The 22,772-nt window shown below is 50.3% G+C and overlaps 1 protein-coding gene across 4 annotated transcripts in view; it reads right to left on the minus strand.

The window, feature by feature from the left end:
* Positions 1 to 22,772, minus strand: part of Mad1l1 (mitotic arrest deficient 1 like 1) — a 314,427-nt gene that overhangs the window by 50,646 nt on the left and 241,009 nt on the right. For all 4 annotated transcript variants that reach the window (XM_031338516.1, XM_031338517.1, XM_031338518.1 and 1 more), the window contains one exon: positions 5,995 to 6,185. In XM_031338516.1, coding sequence (XP_031194376.1) covers positions 5,995 to 6,185 — 191 coding nt within the window. The remainder of the gene's footprint in view (positions 1 to 5,994; positions 6,186 to 22,772) is intronic.

Here is a 22,772-nt window from a genome sequence, read left to right on the forward strand (position 1 = left end):
TGGCAGATACATGGTCCCTTCCTCCAAGAAGCGTACTTAGGACACAAAAGGAAAAAGATTCCAAGCTCTTTGAGTAAACCCTTGCATGGCTACCCTGTGGATGGAGAAACTGAGCCAGGCTCTCCTGAGCCCACCCAGCAGGGTCACACTCTGCATGGCTGAAGGGCCCTGGGTATGGAACTCTGGGACATTTGCCATTTCCCATGCATACACCTGCAGTCTCTGGCAGCCCGGCACTGTGCGTGCAGGTGTGCGGAAGCTGGCTGCCTCCTCACCTGCTCTTTCTGCTCTGAGCGTAGGCTCTGTGTGCTTCCGCAAGAGCACAGCAGGTGGAATCACAGTGATACAGGCAGAGCTATGCCTATCCTAAGGCTGGGTACACAGTTGAGGAAGTGCCCACTGCAGGGTGCCAGATTGCGGGGAGGGGGGGACTGGATGGTGGGAGCAGCTCTGGAAGGCAGGTAGCTCAGGCAGCTTCTATCCTAACAAATGTCACACTGTGCCCCAGGGACAAAGCCACATCAAGGGGTGACATGGTCACACTGCAGGCTGAGCCAGACATCCCATTGGTGGTGCAGATCTGGAATCTGGGATCATGTGGACCCTGCTGGCTGTGTCTTAGCTGTCTAGTACAAGTTCCTGATCTGGGAAGCAGGATTGTGCAACCTAAGGGGTGAGAGTACATGTTTATATAAAAATACAGGTTCACACTTTTATTCACATGGCTAGGCCCGACTTTTTATATGGGTGCTGAGGTTGAACTTGGGTCCTCATTCAGTTTTACTCCAGACCTGTCTCTTGTATTTTGCTTTTTTTCTTTACATAATGTCTCACTGTAGCCCAGGCAGGCCATGACTGAGATCCTCCTGCCTCTGCCTGGACTTCTGGTATTGTCAATATCCACCATATAAGCACCATTACCAAGTCTTTCCTTTCATTAACACATCTCCCCAATCAGAGGCCTGAACCAAAGGTTATACCATGGTGAGGGCTTTGGAGGTGCCTCCCTGTGTCTGTAGCAGGTGTCTAGGCAAATGGCTGGACCACTCGTAGCTTCCTGTTCTTCCCAGCAATGCTGGTTTATGGCACTGGGTCACAGTACTTCTGTTGGGATGTGTGTTGTGGGCTCTGCACCACCAATGGGATGTCCCTGAACAGGTTCCTCCAGGCCCTGGGTTATATATAATAGATTGTAGAGTGGTCAGAGGCATGAGAGAAGGGGACCCAAGGTCAGGGTCACTTGCATCTCAAGAGCTTTGCAGTCAATTCTATTGGCCGCTGTCTGGCTTCTTGTTTCTGACTACCTTCTGAGTAGTCCTTGTGAACCACAGGGAATGAGATTCCACCAGGATTTCTGGGGACAGGACTGGTAGGCCACTCCTCCCAGGTCTGGTCTTTCAAAGGAAACTGGAGACTCTGGGGTCAACTTCTCTTGGGAGAGGAGGAGTGGGCAAGATGCCAGACTCCCAATGTGTACTGGAGCTGAACTACTGCCTTCCCCCACACAGCAGCCTTGGGAGGCAGCTCAGCCACCCACACACGGCAGAGGCTGGGTCCAGGCTGGGAAAGGAAGCGGAGCCATGTGGGACTGTGAGCCAACCCTCAATTATCCCAGTACACATTTGCAGAACCTGCTTGGCTGGAAACAGGCCCCAGCTATTTCTAACTCTGCCACAGACCCCTCCGGCCTGGAAGCTGTTTGGGGTGAAAAGAAAATGAGCGGAAGTTACTGTGAGCTGGGGGATGGAGTGACCTTGCCTGAGCCTGAGCTGGCCATGGCCACACAGTTTTGCATGAGCCAGCCCTGCCTCCTGCCTGGGCCCTATCCATTTTCCCTCTTCTCTTACCAATCTCTTTGTGAACACCCTATCTGCTAGCCAGGTATCTGCTAGTGGATGAGGGTTATACAATTGCTTTAGCTCTGATAGTATTATAGAGGGAATGAGGGTACATAATGGCCAAAGATGGTATGGGATGGTACCAACTCTACTCTAGAGTCTTGGGGAGAAACTTCCTGTTGTAGTCCTACTGGTACTACACTGTACAGGGGAATTTCTTGGGGCTGTGTGGGCCCCAAAGGTCAGAATGGCACAGAGGGGCCTCTACCCTAGGAAGGGACCTCATACCATGGAGAACAGGGAAGGGGCAGACACAGGTGACCCACTGGCCCAGAGATGCTTTAAGGTTGCTGCTGGGGTTCCCATGTTCCCTAATAGGAGTTATGGGGTGAGTGAGGTTGGGAGTAAGGAAAGGGTGTTCCTGGGGTCTTGTCACTTCCACTTTGAGACCTGCCTGCCTAGCTTGCCCGCTGTGGCCAATGCTGGGGAACTGCTTTAAGGCTCTGCCAGGGACACCAGCAAAAAAAGACCCTGGTATCAATACAGGCTATACACAGGAGGGCAGCATCTGTGGGTACCAGCTTAGTCACCAACAGGGACCCTCAGGTGACCCACACTTCCACAGGTGCAGGGCCAGCAGAACCTGTAATTATCTGCCCTTGACAGATGAGGAGGCAGATGTAGAGGCAGGCAGCTGGCCAGCACCAGCTCATATTGTAGTGCGCTGAGGACCAGGGTGTGTCCAACATTGAGTTCTTGCACTCATTTCCTTCCTAGATATCGCGGGGCCATGGGACAGAAGTCTCCAGACTGGACAGGACCAGGTAAGAGGAGGAGGCAGTGAGGCAGAAGGACAGGCTGAGGCTATGGTTGCTACAGTTGGCCAAGGGAAGGCTTTGGAGAAAACTGGAGCCAAAGCCCAGCAACCCACAAGAAACATTTCCTTCTCGCTAAGCTGTCTGTAAGACTCATTGGTGCAGAGGGTGTGGACCACAAGAGCCTGAGTGGAGCAAATGGGTGGCTCCAGAGGCTGCTTCAGACCCTGCTGTGGAGACAGGTGCCCCTCTACCAAATAAACCTACAAGGAGGGCGACAGTCCCAAGGGTAAAGTACTTGCCTTACAAGCACCAAGATCCTAATCCAATCCCTAGATCCATGTGGAAAAGCCAGACATGGTAGCACCCTTGTCATCCCAGGCCAGGGAGGAGGAAAAACGTATAGCCCCAGGATAGCACTAGCTAGCCAGCTTAGCAAGTTCCAAGTTGGTGAGAGAGGGTCTCAAAGATGGATGGTGTGCATTGTGAGGAACAGGTAGCGGTGTCCTCTCTCTCCACCCTACACACACAGATGTACACACGTGATCATGAAAGTGCATTCTTACAAAGACCACAGTACAAGGAAGAGTTTATACACCCCAGGACTGCCCAGAGTGGCACGATGCAAATGTCTTCTCTCTCCAATATGAGCCACCACCCAACTCTACCAAGGTCACAGGATACAGCCCCTTCAATACATCACCACATACCAAGTTCTTCACTAGTTTGGCCACCATGTGAGAAGGGTCCTAACCAGTGACCACAGTAACATACCAGCTCTTACCTGGCTACCACTAAGCACAGCTTTCACCAAGCCATTCTATTTTGTCCCAGCAAGAGCACACATTCTGTAGCCTGTCTGTTGCCAGGAGTTGGGGGAGGAGACCATGCTGTGGCTATACTGGCCACCTTGAGGTTGAGGGAGTTTTGAGCCCTGGGTGTAGCCAGGACCCCAGGAGAGGCTCACACCACGTCGGTTGGGGTTGTGTCCATCAGCAGAACACATGGGGCCTCCTCCTTGTCCCTCCTGCCATAGTTAGGGAGCTGCCTGGAGTCAGGGAAAGCTGGCCTGTTTCTGAGCCCTGAGCTGAATGCAGTTGCTTGCTTTTCCTGCCTAGCTGGTTGGTGTCACTGAGTGCCCCTTGGGTCTGACCCACTGACACCTGAAGAATGGTGACTGTGTGTGTGCATGGTTGGCTAGGCAACTCCAAGGACAGCTGGTGGGCAGGAACACCTCATCCGCCTCTGTGGGCAAGTGAGGAACTAGGAGAGCGTGAGGACAGTGTGTACAGGTACAGTAAGCAGCTATTCTTGCCCTCATTCTCTTGTGTGCTACAGAAGCTGTCTTAGGTCTCACAGTCAGCTAGGAGGTCACTATAAGTGGGCTTGTGACAGAAAGAAGGTGGGCAGAACTTCTGAGTAGACTGGAACTAGTTGGAATAGGGTGACAGGGTCAAAGTAGTACTGTGGTGACTGTGTCTGCCTTTTGGAGACCGGAGCTCAAGTGACTTAAGCTTTTTAGAGCGAGGTTCTTACTGTGTAACCTTGAATAGCCTGGTCTGAAACTGGTTGTGCACACCATGATTTCAACAATCTTAAAAACAGAATACAGCAGGACCTTGTGGTGCATACTGAGGCAGGAGGATTACAAGTCTAAGGCTACAAGACAGGGTTCAAGGCTAATGTGGGCAGTAAGTCCCTGTCTCTAACTACAAAGTACAAAGAGAACTGGGGATGTAGTTCAGTGGCAGTGCTGCATAGGCCTCTGCAGAGGCTGGGAATATCACTCAGCACTGGAGTGCTTGCTTCTCTAGCATGCAGGAGGCCCTAGGTTCCATTCCCTTACCACCAAAGGACAAAACAATGAAAATCCTACAATACTTTGGAATGCAAATTAGACCTTATCTACACACACTGATGTAAGTGATGTGTTCATTTTGACAGCTGCTCAGCACATCTTCATTTACCAATCTTTAAAAAAAAAAAAACACATACACACAGAATTCCTACACTGCATTAAATTAAATACCCATCAGTGATCCTGAGTTATTCAAAGGTACACAGAAGCAAAGAAATACATTCCTGATAGCTTACTGACTTAGAGACTTGGGGCGTTCAAATATTTATTTACTTAGTCAAAGGTTTAAGAGTGCAAAGAAGTATAAAAATGGAGGGATGTAATTTGACAAGTCCAGAAAATCTCCAAGACACACTACAAAGTTGCAAGGAACAGTAGATGCTGCATCTGATGCGCCTTTGCCACCACGATGGGCAGTTCCCAGGAAAGGGGCCAGACAGACAGATGGATGGAACAAGGATAAATGAGCCACTGTACAGCGACAATCTCTAGGCCAGGACTAATTTTTTTTTCTATGAAATTCTGCATAAAAGACGTGGGCCACACTGGGCATATGTTTAGACAGACAGGTTCCTGTTTCTGCAGGTCGTGTGTGGCCCAGCTACACATGGAGCAGAGTGGAGCTGGCCTGCTTCTGTGCTTCCCACACATAGCTATTGACCAGAGTCTCTTCCCCTGTCACACATAACACTGGGATCACAGGCCACTCTAGGGTCATGTGCCATGCTAGTACCATAAAACCATCCCACAGATACAAAGCAAGGTTGTTGCCAGTGATCGGTAAGCCCTTGTAACCCCAGATTTTCAGTTACAATGCCCCTCCACTCCCATCAAGGAACAACTTCACTTCTGCTGGACCTGTGTACTTCGAGAACTTGTATACACGACTGGCCAAGCCACATTCCAAGCACCCTCCCTCAGGCTGTGACACTCCTGCTTCGATTAAGAGGGATCCCTCTTCAGGATCACATTGTGTACGAGATTCCAACAGATACATGCTTTGTGAAGACCACTGATCCTTCCCAGCTTGAAGGGCTTGCCCAGCTACCTATGGCACCAGCTTTGGTACCTTTGGCCTGACCACCAAGTAGCTGGCACATACAGCTTGCCCTTTCCCTTCCATGAGCTATGCCATATACTAACCCCTGGCAGAGGTCTGGCAGCAAGATGCCTGCCCTGCCCCTCACTGCCCTCTGGGCACCTACTACCTCTGGACAAAGTCACAGTGCCACAACTCATAGGGCACAGACTCACAGAGTACAAAGTGAAAAAAGTCAAGAAGTGGCCAGAAGTCAGTGCTTGTCAGGAGTGGGGAAAAAGGGGCCAGTATGTCACCTCCTACCACTGAAGACCATACTATGGGGACACAGGGCTGCTCCAGCACATGACTCATTTACCAGCCAACACTGACCTTCTTCCCACTGAGGAGAAGAGCTGCCTGTGGCTGAATGAGCCGTCTTGATACACACACAGTGCTGCCTACCTTGAAGATGAGGCAGTCCGTCTGGTGCTCAGCGTATCGGGAGGTGAGGCGGTATTGGCTCTCCGTGGTCACATCAATCTGGTATCCGGTCAGCGTGTAGCAAACCTTTCGGAACTCCTGGATCTTGGTCTGGAAAACCTCCTTGAGCCGTTGGTTCTTCAGCTCAGCACTTTCCACCTGCTTCCGCAGCTCTGTAGGGAGAAGGGCATGGTGTGAGTCCCATCATGCACTGGTGGGAGAGGGAAAATGGCCAGGGGGAACAAGCAAGGATGAACTATGGCCTAACTGGAGTCCCTGCTGCCTGCAGATGCCTGAGGCTGGTGTCCATCAATCTGTGAGCCCTGAGGAATCAGAAGAAAAAGGACAAGAGGCCAGAGAAGCTGTGTGAACTTCTGGTGGCAGCCATAATAAACTTACTATATTAACAATAGTACTTAAAAAAAACAAAGCAACAGTGATTCCGAGAGACAGATGCTGTGACCAGATACCCTGCTAGCAGAACAACAGTGCCCAACAGAACATCACTCTCCATTACTGTTAGAAAGCACTATAGGGTCATGCTTTGGGGGGAGGGGCGGGGCTGGTCTCAAGTGGGCAGCAGGTTCTAGAGCCCGAAGGAGAAGGAAGCACCAGGAATCCAGGTCTGCAGTGAGGGTCAGAGTCCCAACTGCTCTGGGTACATGGACCATCCACTAGGCTGCAGCCTCAGCCCCTTCCTTCCAGGGATTGGCCACTTGCCCTGAATGAGCTAGCACAGCACTCAGAGAGAGAGGCGGATGGAAGCTGTTTGGATATTGTAGACTGTTTTATTTATAGGCATAGGATCCACATGCTGGCCACCTGTAGCCAAAAGGACCCTCCTTGTCTTTCAGCAAGGACTGGGTGGGCTCCAGATAACCTGGCTTAGGAGCCCCTCCCCAACTTCCCACGTCTCTGGGAGTATCACTCAGGGCAGAGCACCACCTCCCCAATTGCCCGCCATGGTTTACTGGTGCTTAGGGAGAAGCCAGCTGCGCAAAGCCACCAGGAGCACACACAATTACCATGAATCTCTCACCCAAGGTGCCTGCTGAGTAATTAAGCCCTGATTTACACCCCTGTTAATTACTGAGCCTGGCTCCACTTACACACACAGGGACTTTCTCAAGCTGGGCACTTCCTGGAAGTCCTTCATGGAGCTTTCTCACAAGGGGAGCCCTGCAGGCCTGGGCCATCAGGCTCAGGTAGTGGTGTGCTGTGGACCTCCCCTTCGCTGTGATGAGGAACTGGGGTTAGTTAACATCAGCCATGATATGTGGGCACTTTTGAGGAGGGTGGTCCTGGACTTTTGTGGGGAAGGATATCCCTAAGTCAGAGGAACTCAGCGTCCAAGAGACTCCATGGACTAGGCCCTTCACAGGTCCTCATGGGTTCACTGTCAAAGAGAAGCAGAGAAAGGGTTTGAGGTCAGGCCTGAGACAGGAAGGAGACTGAGCTCGTGTCCTGTGCTCCACAGCCCCAGAGGATGATTAGTATGTGCAGATGGGATTTCTGCACATGCTTTCTAGAGATCTGTGGGGCCAGAGAGGCTGCTTTCTATGAGGGCCATGTGGGAACAAGAAGCTTTGAGCAACCCGGAGGAAAATGGAGACCACAGAGGGCTGGGTCCCCATTTACTCTGCCAGTTCTGTGTCTCCGCACCATCTCCCAGGGGAGAATAGCATGTGGCTGTCCTCAGATATAGCCTTGAGGATCTAGCTAGGGAAAGTCCTGGAGACCAGCCTAAGTCAGATGCATAAACTCAAAAACCATTTCACCACCAGGACATGGTTCTAGAGTAACAGCAACTGCTCTGGAAAGGAGATTCTCCAACTGGCTGGGCTGCCTGCGAGTTTCACAGGAAGCTTTCGAGATGCAGCTTTTGAGAGCTGTTACCCGTGCTGGGGTGGGCTTGTTGATGATGCAGCTCCTTTGAGTCATCAGTGCTTCAGTAAGTAACCCCAATAAACTCACTGCTTCATTAACTTAGACTTGGGCAGATTGTTCTGTTGTTGGTACCCTATCTAGAATGAACAGATTTTTTTCCCTTTGTGTCCTCCCAGGAAAATTCACACATTCACACCTCCAGATGAACATTTCCCCACCCCTTTTATAAACAAGGAAACTGAAACTCAGAGAGTACAAGCACTGGACCCATGTAGCTGAAGGGCTCCAGCAAGGATGCTGCTACCTTTGCCATCCCTCGTATTCTGCAATGGACAGCCCACCCACCCACATGCCAATGAGGAAATCACACTCTGAGCAAGGCATGCTGCTACCAGGGGCTGTGAGGAGAAATGGCTTGACAGACCCAGCCTGAAGGTAGAGGCTCTTCTGTGGGGCTGTCATCTGGCCGCTGGCCCTTTCCTGTGGCTCTTTCATCCATCACCCCACAGAGGCATTGGCAGACATTGTTCTCCACAGTGAGTCCCTTCAACAGGACACAGGCCCAGAGCCTTGATTAATCGAGTGATCAGACTATGAAAATGAAAGGTTAATTGGCAGCCCTGACCCCAAGACTCTTCCTGGCATCCCTGGGCCCCTTCTTCTTGAGAGAAGGCCTTCATCAGGAGAAAAAATTCACTGACCACACTTCCCAGGAATGTCTCAGCCATCAGAGACAGTGACAACTGTTCAAAGACCTCAGATGTCCAGTGGGGAAGATTAAATCTTGGGACCAAACACAGGCTGACCTTGAGGAAGGAAACAGGCTTTTGAGTAATTCTGATCTCAGAGGCAGGCAGGTGTAGGGCTCAGGCCCATTGAAAGCCCGGGGGAGGAGGTCTGTGTTCTTCATGGGATGAATGGAGAGGAGGCACTCTGGCCACATGCCAAGCAATCACAGGCATGATTGTGGCTGCAAAGAAGGAACACCTATTGCCCTTGGTGGTTGGGAGTGGAAGCCATCTCTTTCATGACGAGGGTGTGAGGCCACTGTTGGGAGGGGAAGACAGGCAAGACAAGCAAGGGGTGATGCCCAAAGCCTGGAAACCACCATTTGATTTGGGGTGCTTCAACTTCCTTGTTATTTCTGTGGCTCAGTGGCTTACATAAACAAGAATGAATAATTCACTCGATGGTTTGGATTAAATAAATAAAAGATGGGCTCCACCTTGGAAGGTCATTACTCTCCTGCCACTGGCTGTCACTCAGTCTCTTTCAAAGTGACCAAGAGTAGAGGTTGCTTTTGGGCTTCTCCAGGAGGCAAAGGGCCTTGGGGGTCTGTGATGACATACTCTGGCATTGGGGAGATGCCCTTAGGTACTCATGAGTGTGCAGGTAACAACAGAAGAGCGAGGGCCAGGGTGGTAGCTGTGGTGAAACCCAGGAAGCTGCAAGCCACCAAGAGGCTCTGAGCTCATTCTGAGACCAAGACCCAGAGCATGGCAGCTTTGTTCTGGAGCCCTTCTGCAGATCCACAGGGTCACCCCCTGGTGTTGCTCTAGCTCTTGGCAACTGAGATCCTTGAAGCTCTGGGTGCCCCTCCATCTTATCAGAGGCCTTGCCACACTGTCAGGAAGAAGCTGTGGTTGCTGCCAGCCTCCAGCTCTAAGCCACACTCCTCAGTATCTCCAGGCAAGGCTGTCCATGCCTCCCTTCCTATGGCTCTCTCTGCAAGCACAGACATGGATGTCCTATAAGGACAGGAGTGTGGCAGGTGACAATTGGGAGCCAGGGAAAGGATGTAATTGTTCATCAGACTTGATGGTGGCAGAGACTATGATGGGCCAGAGTGGGTTTCCAGAGTGGTCCTGGGCACCTCAGGCCTTGCCTCAAACCCCTGCTCTCTGTTCCATGTCTGTCTGGAAAGCTCACCCTGGCCTGTTGGCTGGTTCCACGACTCTTGGGAGGCAACAGGATAGCTCTGAGCTGACACCCTCACCACCTCAGCCCCGTGCTTGCCCTTTTGGACCCACAGGAGACATCTGCGAAAGTTCTGAGGGAAGGACACGGGACAGAAATAGCCTGTGCTCTGTGAGATAAAAGCTAGTGGTGATGCCACACTCTTGCCTGAGAACAGAGATGTTGGGATAATGAGCGTCTATGGATTCAGATCTCCGGAGTCTAAGCTCCTGCCCTCAAGTCTGCAGAATGGCTGATACTAGTGGGGCCAGAGAGGCACATGTGAGGTAGATTCAGAGGAGAGGTATTCCAGGGAGATGTCTGTAGGGCTCACTGCAGGCATGTGACCTGTGCCAGTCTGTGGACAGAAAGGTGGGTGCTGGGTGTGTTTTTTATTTAGATTTATTTTTTATTTTAAATTATATATATGTGTGTGTGTGTGTGTGTATACTCTAGTGTGAGTATGTGCATGTGAGTGCAGGTGCCCTCAGAGGCCAGAGGTTTCAGACTGCCCCTAAAGGTGGAGTGTTTATAAGTTGTCTCATGTGGGTGGGTGCTAGGAATTGAACTCAGGTGCTCTTTACCATGGAGCTGCTTCTCCAATCCCTGTGCTGGTTAGTTTTTGTGAATTTATACAAGTCTTGAAAGAAGGAACCTCAACTGAGAAACGGTCTCCTTCAGGCTGGCCTTTGTACCTGTCAATGGAGTGCTGTCTTGATTGCTAAGACATGTAGATAGGGTTAGCCAACTGTGGGCAGTGTCAGGGAAAGGTGGGCCTGGGATACATAAACAAGGAAGCTGAGCAAGCCCAGAGGACAAGCTAGTGTGAAGCCTTCCTGTCTGCTTCTGATCCTGACGTCAAGTTCCTGACGTGGTGCTTCTCAGTGACAGACTACAACTTGAAGCCAAGGAACATCTCCCCCTGCTCCCTAGTTGCTTTAAGGCAACATTTTATCACAACATCAAGGATTCAAACCAGACCAGACTCCACCAGTCCTAAACCCTCATGCTCACCTGCAACAGGCTGCTGTAGCTCTGGGTCACAACAGTGGCAGCCCTTATGACATTTGTCATGTCTTTCTGGTATGCAGAGCCTGGAGTTAGCTCTGCAGGACAGAAAAACCTAATCTTTTCTCTTCGGGGAGAGAAATACACAACCTTCAAAGAAAACTACTGAGGGACCGGTGATATGGCTCTGCTAGAGTACTTGCCTGGTGTGCATGAGGCCCTGGGTTTGATTCCCAGCATTGCATAGTGGTATATGCCTATAATCTCAGTATTATGGGAGGTAGGGGCAGGAGGATCAGAAGTTAAAGTCATTCTTGGCTCCATAATGAGTTCTGACAAGTCTGGGCTACATGAAATGCTATTTCAAAACCAAACCAAACAACCAACCCCCCAAAAACAAAAAACCCACCATGGCAAGTTCTTAAGGAACTTATAAGTTTTGCAAAGCTCAGGGTTCTAGTCATAGCATGAGGGATAGACCTGCCAGAGCCCTGTCTGAATGGTATACCCAACTCCAGTGCCTGGCAAACAACAGCATCATAGAATACTGGACCTTCTTGGCTCAGGCAGAGACATAATGAGAGAACAAGAAAGTGGGCTGGGGAGGAGGCACCTGCATAGGGGTGGGGACTATCAGGTGTCTGCGATGGCCCCTATCAGAGCAGAGCACCCTGTTCTGATCCCAGGCTGTGACCCCAGGAGCACTAGCCAAGGATAAGAATCCAAGCAGAGCTGACAGATGCCTACTGCACCTCTAACCACTGAGAGAACACTGACAGGCCCTGTAGAGGGTCCCAGGAGGAGTCAGGCATGTGACAGCATGGAATGCCAAACATGAAAAAGAACATGGTACAAAGGTAGCGTCTTACCTCAATGCAACCGAGGCAGTATAAGGATGTATGTGCTTAAGTACCCAGATCAGAAGATCACTGACTAAACATGGGTCCCATCAGAGCCGAATGAAGAGGTGTATGTGTGTGTTATGTATTTATGTGTAAATATAAATGTATGTATGTGTGTATGTGCATGCATGTGTGCATCCACACACCAGAACATACTCATACTAGAGAAAGAGACTTTCTCTCTGCTGAGAAGCCATGTAGAAAGAAAGGACATGTCTTAGTTGATGTTCTATTGCTGTGAGGAGACACCATGACCAAGGCAACTCATGAATTTAAGTATTTAACTAGGGGGTTGCTTATAGTCTTAGAGGGTTTGTCCATGATCATCAAGGTGGGAAGTAAGGTCATAGGTAGGCAGGGATGGCACTAGAGTAGTAGCTAAGAGTGTGCAACTGATCGACCAGAGGAAGGTGGAGAAAGCCTGGGCTGGTGTGGGCTTTTGAAAGGTTACCCTAGTGACACACCTCCTCCAACAAGGCTATACTTCCTAATCTTTCCCAAACAGTTCCGCTAACTGGAAACTAAACATTTAAATATATGAACCTATGAGGGTTGTTCTCTTTCAAACAACCACAGCAGGGGGCAGGGCATCGCAGTACAGGTCTGAGTGTTATGGCAAGGAAACTGAGACAATCTGTTACCACATTGACACTCACATGAAAATAACCTACACTTGAGTGTGAGTGTGCTAGAAGGAAATACAGCCAGGCTCTCTAACACCCTGGAAAGGAAGCATGCTTACATATAGGCCATCAGGAAACATGCATGCTACCTTTACTGTGATCACCAGAGATGCCCATGGCTATGTGGTCTTCCTCTCTGCTTTCTACTTTTGCAGATGGGCTCTCCCCTCCTGGTTATAATGCTATGGGGCAGGAGAAGAAAGGACAGTGTGGTCCAGTGGAGCAGTGACTACCTCAATGTCCCCAGCATCTCCTGATTAAGAGCTGGAAGTAGCTTTTTGAACATTACTTTGGGGATTCTTGGCAGAGCCATTTTCCCTTCTGAAAAGTGAACAGAATCCACTGGTATTTTCAGGCCTTGAGAAAACCACCATGAGGATATCACGTATCACAGCTAGCACAAACTGTGGCCCTCAAACTTGAGGCAGAGGTGCCCAGCCTGAAGGGTGAACCCACAGGCAGAGACAGTCATGCTCTAGGCTTTCCTGATGCTCTGACTGTACTTAGTAGTCTATTCCTTGTCTCCCCTTTGAGGGATCCATGGGTTGAGGGATTGGTTGGACTCTCTCTCGTGTCTGATCAGGTGGCAAGACAATACTTGGACTTTGGTCTCTACAGAGGCAAGAACACTGACTAACCAAGATAAGGAGACCTTATCTGCTTGGCCATGGTGCAGGTGGCATGAACCCCCTCCCTACATTACAGGGGAAGGGGTTAAGATCTGTCCTGCAATGTGATAATAGGGACCCTGCCTGAGTATCTGCTTCCAGGCCTGGGGAACTAGTGGCTAGCCAGAGAAGTCCCTAAGACTTATGTCCCCAGCTGCTGCAGGCACTGGAGGTGCTGGCCCTGTTCAGACCCAAAGCTGATATGCATCTAAGGGCTGAATTATTCATGCCTTGCTAACTTCCAAACCATCCCAGTTTTACATTTTTAAATATTTAATAATTAGCCATCAAATATTTATGTAATTTTATTAGCAGCTGTGGAGGCCAGGCACTGCTGTGGCTTTGACAGGGATGTCTGTGCCCCACTCCCTGTGGCTATCTGGACAGAATGGCAGGAGGAGATGTCCCAGAGCACTGACCCAGGGCCTGCTGGGCCATTATGGGTTCAACCTTCTGGGACACCACGCAGAAGGAAGCAGAGTAGCCAGTGGGTGTGGCACAGAGCACTGAGGCTAGTACTAGCCCATCGCAAATCCAAACTACAACCAACCAAGCCAATAGAGTAGCTGACAGGTGATGTGCAATGCCAGCTAAGACTTTCTTCCCTAAACTCATCCTGGAGAGTGACTGGTAGGGCTGCTGGTCTAAGATGAGGGGCTGTGGTTCCCAAAGTGGCTAGGCCACTACCAGGCCTCCTGCTGCCCTATGGAGATGGGGCTACTTTTAACACCACCAATGCCAGGAGCCAAGAGATTTGGTCCCCACCACCAGCCTGTGTTCCCCCGCTGGGCCGGAAATTGCATGGTTTACACCAGCCTCAGTGATGCTTGCTCGCCCTGGAATTATATGCAGATGAGCAGATCGTGTGCACCCGCCTGGCTGTTGGCAGCCGCCCCTGGGTAAGCTCTGAGCGCCTTTCAAACGGGGCATCTCTGTGTGATTAACTGCTCACTCCAGCAAGCAGCTTGTCACCTTGCACAAAAATGATTTGAAAAGACACCGGCAATTACAGCCCACCAGATTACAGGGTGGGAGAGTCCTGGGGTGACAAGCGGGTGCTGATATCATATTCGTTCTTGTAAGACTCCCTCCCCCACCCCAGGGACAGAACAAGAGAGGCCCTAAAGCACCAGGCTGCACAGTCCCTGTGGCAGTAATCTTGACAGTAGAGAATCAGCAGCCCCTGATTTTACACGTCCTCCAGGGTAAGAGGGACACTGCCCTGGCTGATGGACGTAGACACAAACCAGAGGCCCAAGGGTTGACTTCACCCAACCTGGGTCTTCAGGATCATGGTAGCCCAGAGAGACACCCACAAACACCTACTGGGTGCAAGGTGATGTTACTGCAGGCCCTGCCCTGGGCTTGAGCAGGAGCTTCCATCAGTAACCCAGGCCTCAGCTCAGAAAGACCCCTGGACCACTGGCCAGTGGGCTGAAGCTACACGGTCCTACATGTCTCCTGCTGCTGACTTCATGGCTTTATCTGTTGAGTCATCGGTCAGCCCTTCCTCCCCAACATCAACGCTTCCCAGAGTAGGCTTCTGCCCTGTGGCACAAGCCTGAGGTGCCCAGCAGAGGCCCCTTCAGTGACACACAGAGTCATGCACACTTCTATATTACTACTACTAGCTCAGGAAAATAAGAGCCAGGGGTTGGGTGCCAAGCTGTATGCAGCCCCATCTGGAACTAGACCATGGTTTTGGTGTCAGTGATCCTCAACCTGGAGTCTCTGGTTGCCTCTGAGGATCACTCAACAGGCTTCCCTCACCACCCCATCTGGGACATGTGAATGGAGAGCTCCCACCCAAGACCACCACTGCTGTGAGTAACCGAAACTGCTGCAGGCTGTAGTCCTTGTCAACTTGCTACCCACCGCTGTAGAATCCCTCCCTTCGACTGCTGTAGATCCAGCATTGACCCAGAGGCCCTAATCAGATGCTTGACCTCTCCCCGCCACCACTGACCTGAACTAGCCCTGCTTAGATAGAACTGACTGCCCTCTTTTTTTTTTTTTTTCCGAGACAGGGTTTCTCTGTGTAGCTCTGGCTGTCCTGGAACTCACTCTGTAGACCAAGCTGGCCTGGAACTCAGAAATCTGCCTGCCTCTGCCTCCCAAGTGCTGGGATTAAAGGTGTGCACCACCACCGCCCAGCCTGACTGCCCTCTTGATCAGATGCAGGAGATAGGGGTAGGGCAGGATTTCCCTTCTGTCCACTGGTGTGGAAACTTAGCCTAAGTGCTGGCTTGGCTTCCAACACTGCTGTGTGCATCAGATTCACTCACCCATGCCTGGGCAGTATAGTTCTTTGCCATACTACAAGAGGCTCTGGACTTATGCCTCCTACAGGGGATTGTGCTTGGTGCTATACTTCTGGAACAAGCGCTACCACCACCTGGTGCCCTCCTTCCTGCATCCTTGAGTTTCTGCACCTCTGGTGCTGCCCTGCTTTGGGGGTCCTGTGGACCCTGTCTGTCCGAGGGTCTACTTCCACCATTATACACGTCCCTGGAGGCAGAGACTGGCTCCCCCTTGGGGCAAGTCCAGCATCCATAGCGCCCAGGACACAGAGCCATTGAGACAGGCTCAGCAGCACTAAATGAATGCATGGGCCCAAACTCTCCTTAGACAGGGCTGGGTGGCCTGGAGCAACCTATGACCCCACTTGACGGTCTCTAGTATGCATAGCTATGGAAGACTGGAAAACTAAGACTGAGAAGCCTTGGGAACACAGGTCATTAAAAGGTACAGAGAGGAAGGCTGGGGATGTGGCTTAGTTGGTAGAGCACTTGCCTAGTGTGCATCAAGTCCTGGGTTGAATCCTCACCACAGTATAAACCAGACATGTTAGTGCACACCTGTGATCAGCACTTGGGAGGTAGAAACAGGAAGCTCAGAAGTTCGAGGCCAGCCTAGATTACATGAGATACTGTCTCAAAGGAAAAAAAAATCAAAACAACAAACAAAACCAATCCACCAACTAAATAAAAAAAGACTCCCAGAAAAGAACAAACAAAAAAAGGGGGGAGGGGAATACTGTAGAGCAAGGCCTGGCTGGCTGCGAGTGCTCATGACCACCAGTCCACTACTAGGAAGCACTGCATGGTGCAAGATGCATTGCAGAGAGTGAGATACTTCACAGAGGCCAGCCTGCACTGCTCCAAGATTAATTTCTACCCACAGCCACTGTTGGCAGTATGTGAGCCTCTTTGACAGGCTACTGGACCATAAGCTGGCATGTTACCCAAGGACAGCTATCCCAATGGCTGGAGTCCTACCTTGGCTCTCTAAAGGCCATGTTTCCCTTTAGGAACTCTGCACTGGGAAGCTCTGGCAGAAAAAGTGGCAACAGATTTAAGAAGGGAGAGTCGGGGTGGGTCAAAGGCATGCCACAGTTAGGGTAACACAGAGGGTCAGATGGGAGCAGCCCTAAGGAATCCATCCATAGGATGAAAGCGCACTGCAGGCTCCTGCAGGCTCCCACAAGCCCTGCCTTGCATGTGGTGACTCAATCAGCCATGGCACACATAGTCCTTGGGAGCACTCATCAGGGCTGTGCTCCTTGCTCCCTGAGCTGATGACCCCTCTTCACTGGTCTCAGCTGGGCAGTTCTAAGAGGTCACAGCTGCATTCAGGCTGCAGTTTGGAGGGGAGTGTCACTCCCAGTCCAAGATAGCTAGAAGGTTTGGGTGATCCAGAGAAAAGCCATTTGCCATAAGGTCAATTTTGATGATAGAAGACTGACCCACAGCAGTGGCAAGAATGGAGTTCCATCAGCCTGGCTGCTGTGAGTGACTGTCCTCTAAGCTCAGTAATTACCATCTTGGGAAGCTCAGCTCTCCCCCTGGCAAATGAACTGGCCTGGCTGAGCCTGCTAAATGGCTGGGCCTGCTGGGTCATACCCCACCATGGACCCTGCCACCTGTTACAGGCAACTGTGCCTTAATTGCACTTGAACTCAGGGAGGGGATAGCACAGCTGTTCCAAACCTGCATATAAGATATTTATGATTCATAACAGTAGTAAAATTAGTTATGATGTAACAACAAAATAATTTTATGGTTGGGGGATGTCACCACAGCATGAGGAACTGTATTAAAAAGTCACAGCATTAAGAAGGTTGAGAACCACTGGGCTAGAGTATATAGGATGGGGAAAACAAGGAGAGGGAGGGAATCCATTGATGTGGCTAAAGGGAAAGCTCTCATCCCTGCTGGGTAAAGGTTTTCAGAGTGGCCAGTGCAGAAATAAGCACACATAGCCCTGTAACTAGTCCCTAACCTTTTCTTTGAAAGAAAGTGCAATAAATTCATTGGGTTTCTGGAGTGTACCTTGGCAGAACTGTGCCTCAGTTTGTCATTGTGACCTCAGGAGAAGAGGCAGCTGTTGCTTATGTCTCTCTGGGAAGGCATTTCAGCAATACTAGCAGGTAGAGCTCTTGTGCTGCATGTCTCTGGCAGGGCTGAAATCAAGGCTCTGAGTGCTAGACCAGAGGTTACAGAATCCAAATCAGTAACCTGTAGGCTCGTATGTTGCTACTAAGTTAAGGACGAGGCTCAGTCTATGCCATGCTTAGACTCACTCACCATTCTTATTCCCAAGAGGCTGGATAGTGAGGCAGGGAGCTGCTTCTGACAGTGTGTCACAGAGTTGGGGAGATACCCGGCAGTATCAGGACTTGTTTTCAAATCCCCAGCACCCATGTAAAAAGTCAGGCATGGCCACATGCCAACAACCCCAGAGTGTGAGGGGTGGAGAGAGATAGGAGGAATGCTGGGGTGTGCTGGTGACTAGCCTAGTTCCAGGTTCATGAGAGACTCTGCATCAAAAGATTAAGATGGAGCATGATGGAGGAGGAGATTGGACATCCTCTTCTAGGGTCTATATCCATTTTACACACACACGCGCGCGTGCGCAGAGCCTATTCATGTCCTCTAGGAGAGCCACAGCTTTCAAAGAAAGGGTTCACACACAGAGACAACCAGAGACCAATAGGCATGACCTCAATATGTGTGCATACATATATCCTCTTCCCTACCATAGCTCAAAATACTTGAAGCAGAGAATCATGTCACAAATAAGAGAAAACAGCTGCTTCAAGACAAACTTCCTGAAGCTTCCTTCTACAGACGTGCCAGGCAGGTAATCTGCCAAGAGAAGAGTGGGGCAGAGGCAGTGGTCTGCCATCTGCCGGACAGAACATAAACTCTGATGGAGCCAGCGGGCAGAGGCACATTAGAGCCACAGAGTTGGAGTCACATCTCCACAGGGCTGAGAGCTGGCAATCCGTTCTGCACACTGGATGTATTATTAATTCCTGACACTGGGTGTACAGAAACCATAATTCCCTGGAAGGCAAGCTCCTTTTGGGGAGGGGGGCAGTGTTCAGAGCTCATCTTTTATTGACCGAGTCAGTCTTGAGTCAATCTGTCTGCTCTTGGCGAGACAAGAGTTTTAAATCTCCTTTGTCCCTCCTCCTTGAGATGTAGCGGTGTATTAAAAACCTGCTAATGCGTGCCATGGCCTTGGACTTGATACGGAACCAATTCTTCAGACGGCAGATTAAGGAAAAGGCTACAGAACCAACTCAGCAGCCAGAGCAGTGCAGAGAAGGTTTGGGAAGGATGCTGGGGTGGGGCGGATGCTGGGTGTGGTGGAGACCCTGGGTGGTGAGGAACCAGGCATAGCAAGAGAAAGGCCATGGTGGAGCCCCAGGTAAACAGAGAGGAGCTGGAAATATCTGTCTTCCTGCCACATACTAGCCTGGAGGAGGGGGCAGGGACTGGCTGAGTTCACTGAGTGCGGAAATTCTTAGCTTTCAAAGGGAGTCAGCAAAGGCTGTCCTCCTGCTCCTGTGGCCTGGAGTCTAGATGGGGGCTCATAGCTGGGCCTATGACAGCATGACTCTTGTAACAAGCTGATGACTAAACACAGCCAGAGCTGCTGGGGCTGAGTCAAGTTTGCCTGGATTCTATTAGATAGGGCAGGAGTGGTGTTCTGTTCTCTGCTGACTTCCTCCCTCCCTCCCTCCCTCCCTCTCTCTCTCTCTCTCTCTCTCTCCACGTGTGCAAAAGTGTGTGCATGCACATAAGTGTATGTGCATGTACAAGCATGTGTGTGCCTGTGTGTGCACATGTGTACATTAGTGTGTGCATGCACATGAGTATATGTGTGCATACATAAGTGTGTGTGTGTATGCACGCATGTGCACGTGTACATGCATGTGCCTGTGCATGTGCCTTCCTGCAGGTCAAGGACAACCTTGGGCGTTGTTCCTCAGCTGTTCACTTTGATCTGAGTTAGATTCCTAGGGCACACAAAATAGAGAGAACTGACTCCTGAAAGCTGTCCCATAATATCCACATGTACTACTCTCACACACAGTTACATAAAACAAATAAAAATGTAAGTCCTAATATTAAAAAAATAGTCAGTGTCTCAATGGCTTGGAGCCATCGAGTAGGGGAGATGGCTGTTTAGGGAGCCCTAAGGGTCCACATGTCCCATGTCCTTAGAGCTAGGATCTGAAGCTCATGGCACATGCCCATATTTTTAAATGTGGGTTGTGAGGATTGACCTCATGCTGCAAGCAAGAGCATTACCAGCTAAACTATCTCCCCCGCCTTCCCCTGGCCTGGATCCCACTGTTTCCCTGAAGCCTTTCCAGTTCTCAGCACTTTAACAATAACACCCTGATCCTTTAGAGGCAACACCCAACTGTCACAGTGGACAAGGAGGGCAGGAGCCCCATGCCCCAGGTATTCTTCTAGGGCTGACAGATCTGTGTCATGGTCTCTCCACTTCATCTCGTTATAGCACGGCAGAGGGTCTATTTTGTAGGAAGTGTTGAGCTGAGTAGTATCTGGTGGAAAATCTCAAGGCAGCATGGCCTTCAGACTGACATGCCGGCAGTGTGACTTGAACGAGGAGGAGAAACAAAGAGCACTGAGATTTGGAAATTTGAAGCTTGGCCAGAAAGTGTTGGGCCCTATTTGGCCCTGGTTTGGGCCCTGAGGACAAACCCGGGCCTGGCTTGAGTTTTATAAACTTGTCTCAGTCACTTCCATACAGGAGTAACTCAACACAACCTGCTTAAACCTGCCTTTGCTTAGCTCCTGCTGACCTAGAGTAACTTTGTTGGTTCAGTCACCCCATACCCTTCGTCAACTTTCCCCTCCCCCTCACCTCAGCAAAAAACTCCACCTCCTCTCTTGGCCCTTTATAAAGAGAAGATTGATACATTAAAAGTTACATTAAAAGTTCCTGCTTTGACAGACTCTGGCTGGAGACACTCGCCATCCTGCTCAGCCCCAGAGGCTCACCATCCCACTCAGCCCCAAGAGGCTCAGCTGGACTGGGCTCTCTCCTTTTCACCTGGTTCTGCCTGGTTCTGCCAGCAGAGAGCCTGCCGGGCAAGAAAGTACATGCTACAGTGGGTCAGGAGGTGACAGACAAGGTCCTGGCATCTTGAAAGCACATGGACTGTGATGATCCTTAGGAGGCTCTCAGGAGATCTATGCTCCCGTGAGGAGGGAGAAGGCTCAATGGCCCTCCTCTCCCCAAGGTCACAGACATGGTAAATAGTTGCTGGAAAAGGAAACTCTCCAGTGGAGCTGCCTGCAAGTTGTGCTGGACATTCCATGGACACAGCTTGGACTCATCCATATGTCTGTAGCTTACCACCCATTATAAATAATCCTGCACCTACATGTATCCCTGTAAGGAACCCCAATAAACTCACTGGGTGACCAAGCTGGGCTTGGATGGAATTATTTCTTTGGTCTATCACTGCCACCTGAACTCGGGATGAATAGAAATAGACTCCCCAGTCACACAACACACCTGTTTACAAAGATGCAAGGACAGGGCAGCTGACTTAGAAAAGCATATGAAAGGGCATGCAATCCCCAGAAGAGATCGGAGGACACATGGCCTCTGCTTCAAGTGTGACAAGGGATGGGGTCCCAGGACTTGCTGGCCTGTGGAGACTTGGCCAAATACACCTATCAATACAGAGTGATTCTGGACTAGAGGCCACATCATGAGCTGCTCTTCAGAGTCACGGTGATGTAGCCTTTTTGTTACTGTAACTCAGGGTAGCCTCTATATAACTTGGTAGCCAAAGATAAACTAAAATTGCCCTAATCCTCTGCCCCACCTCCAGAGTGCTGGGATTGGGGAAGGCAAGTATACTGGTTAGGTCTTTGCTAACTTGATAGAAGCTGGGGTCATCTGAGAAACAGGAAATGTGAAGAAAATGCCCTCATCAGATGACAAGCCTGTGAGGCATTTTTTCCATTACTGATTGATGTAAGAAGGCTCAGGCCACTGTTGTATAGTCATCCCTGGGCAGGCAGGCCTGGGTCCCATAGGAAAGCAGGGTGAGTGAGCTGTGAGGAGAAGGCAAGTAAGCAGCGTCCCTCTGCTCCTGGCCTGCCTTAAACTGTGGGCTGCAAGAGGGATGCAGAAGCTGAGTCAACCCTTTCCTTCCTGATTTACTTTGGCCGTGGTGCAATCACAGCAACAGAAAGCAAGCCAACACAGCACGTCTCCCAGCCTATTGTGCTGGGGTGACTGAGGATCAAAGAGGACAAATGGAACTGAATTCTATCATCAAACTAACAGGGCAAGGCACAGGGTCTAAAGCTGAGCCCTTCTGTAACAATCACAAGCAACCATAGTGCTGAGGTGAATGGAGTCCCCAGGACAAAGTGCCTGCCACGGAAGGAAGAGCTGATAAATTATACTTCATCAAAATTAAAAACGCTGCTTATCAGACGAAAGCATTAAGAAAATGATTAGAAGACAAACAATCCAATTAAAAACTGGGCACCGATGTGAGAGGCGTCTCAGCGAGGAAGATGTATGAATGGCTAATAAGCTGCAGAAATGAGCTCCAAATCATTAGTCATTAGGGAAATGCAACCAGAGGATGTTGTCGTCAAGAAGCCAGGAAAGACGAATTGTGGGGAGGATGACAAGCACACAGGGAACCCTCAAAGGGGATGTCAGCAGGCACAACCACTTTGGAAAACAATTAGGTCATTTCTTACAAAGGTGATACATGTATCAGATAATCCAGAAATCCCCCTCTACACATAAGACATGGGCACTATCTCCAATGTCCACAGCAGCATGACCCACAGTGGCCCAAAGTGAACAGAGTCCAATGTCCACCATCAATGACTTGATCCCTAAACACATAGGTTGTCCACACGGTGGAATATTACTCAGCCATAAAAAGGAATATGGATCCATGCTATGACACGGCTGAATCTCCAAAGTATTCTGCTTAGCGACAGAAGCCAGAACAAAGGCCTGTGTAGTGTAGACTCCATTTAGACAAATGTTTTGAGAAGACAAATCGGCAGAGGAAAGATCAGTGACTGCCTGGGGCTGTGAGTGGGAGCGGACGACTGCAAGGGCATTGGGGACCCATCAGGGTGACGGGAACATTCTATCACCAGGCAGGCTGTCGTGGAGGCAGAACACCATTGTAAGCTCACTAAATCACTGAGCTAATTACACCCTTAGACAGCTGAGGATGAAGGGTGCTGCTGCGGAGCGGTGAAACACAAAGGGGAGACAGACAGTGCAGGCTCCTGGGAGAGCTGGGGACTTTACCTCTGTACTTTTGCCACCTAAGTTAAGACAGA

The sequence above is a fragment of the Mastomys coucha genome, unplaced genomic scaffold, assembly GCF_008632895.1.
Source record: "Mastomys coucha isolate ucsf_1 unplaced genomic scaffold, UCSF_Mcou_1 pScaffold22, whole genome shotgun sequence".
Taxonomy (NCBI): domain Eukaryota; kingdom Metazoa; phylum Chordata; class Mammalia; order Rodentia; family Muridae; genus Mastomys; species Mastomys coucha.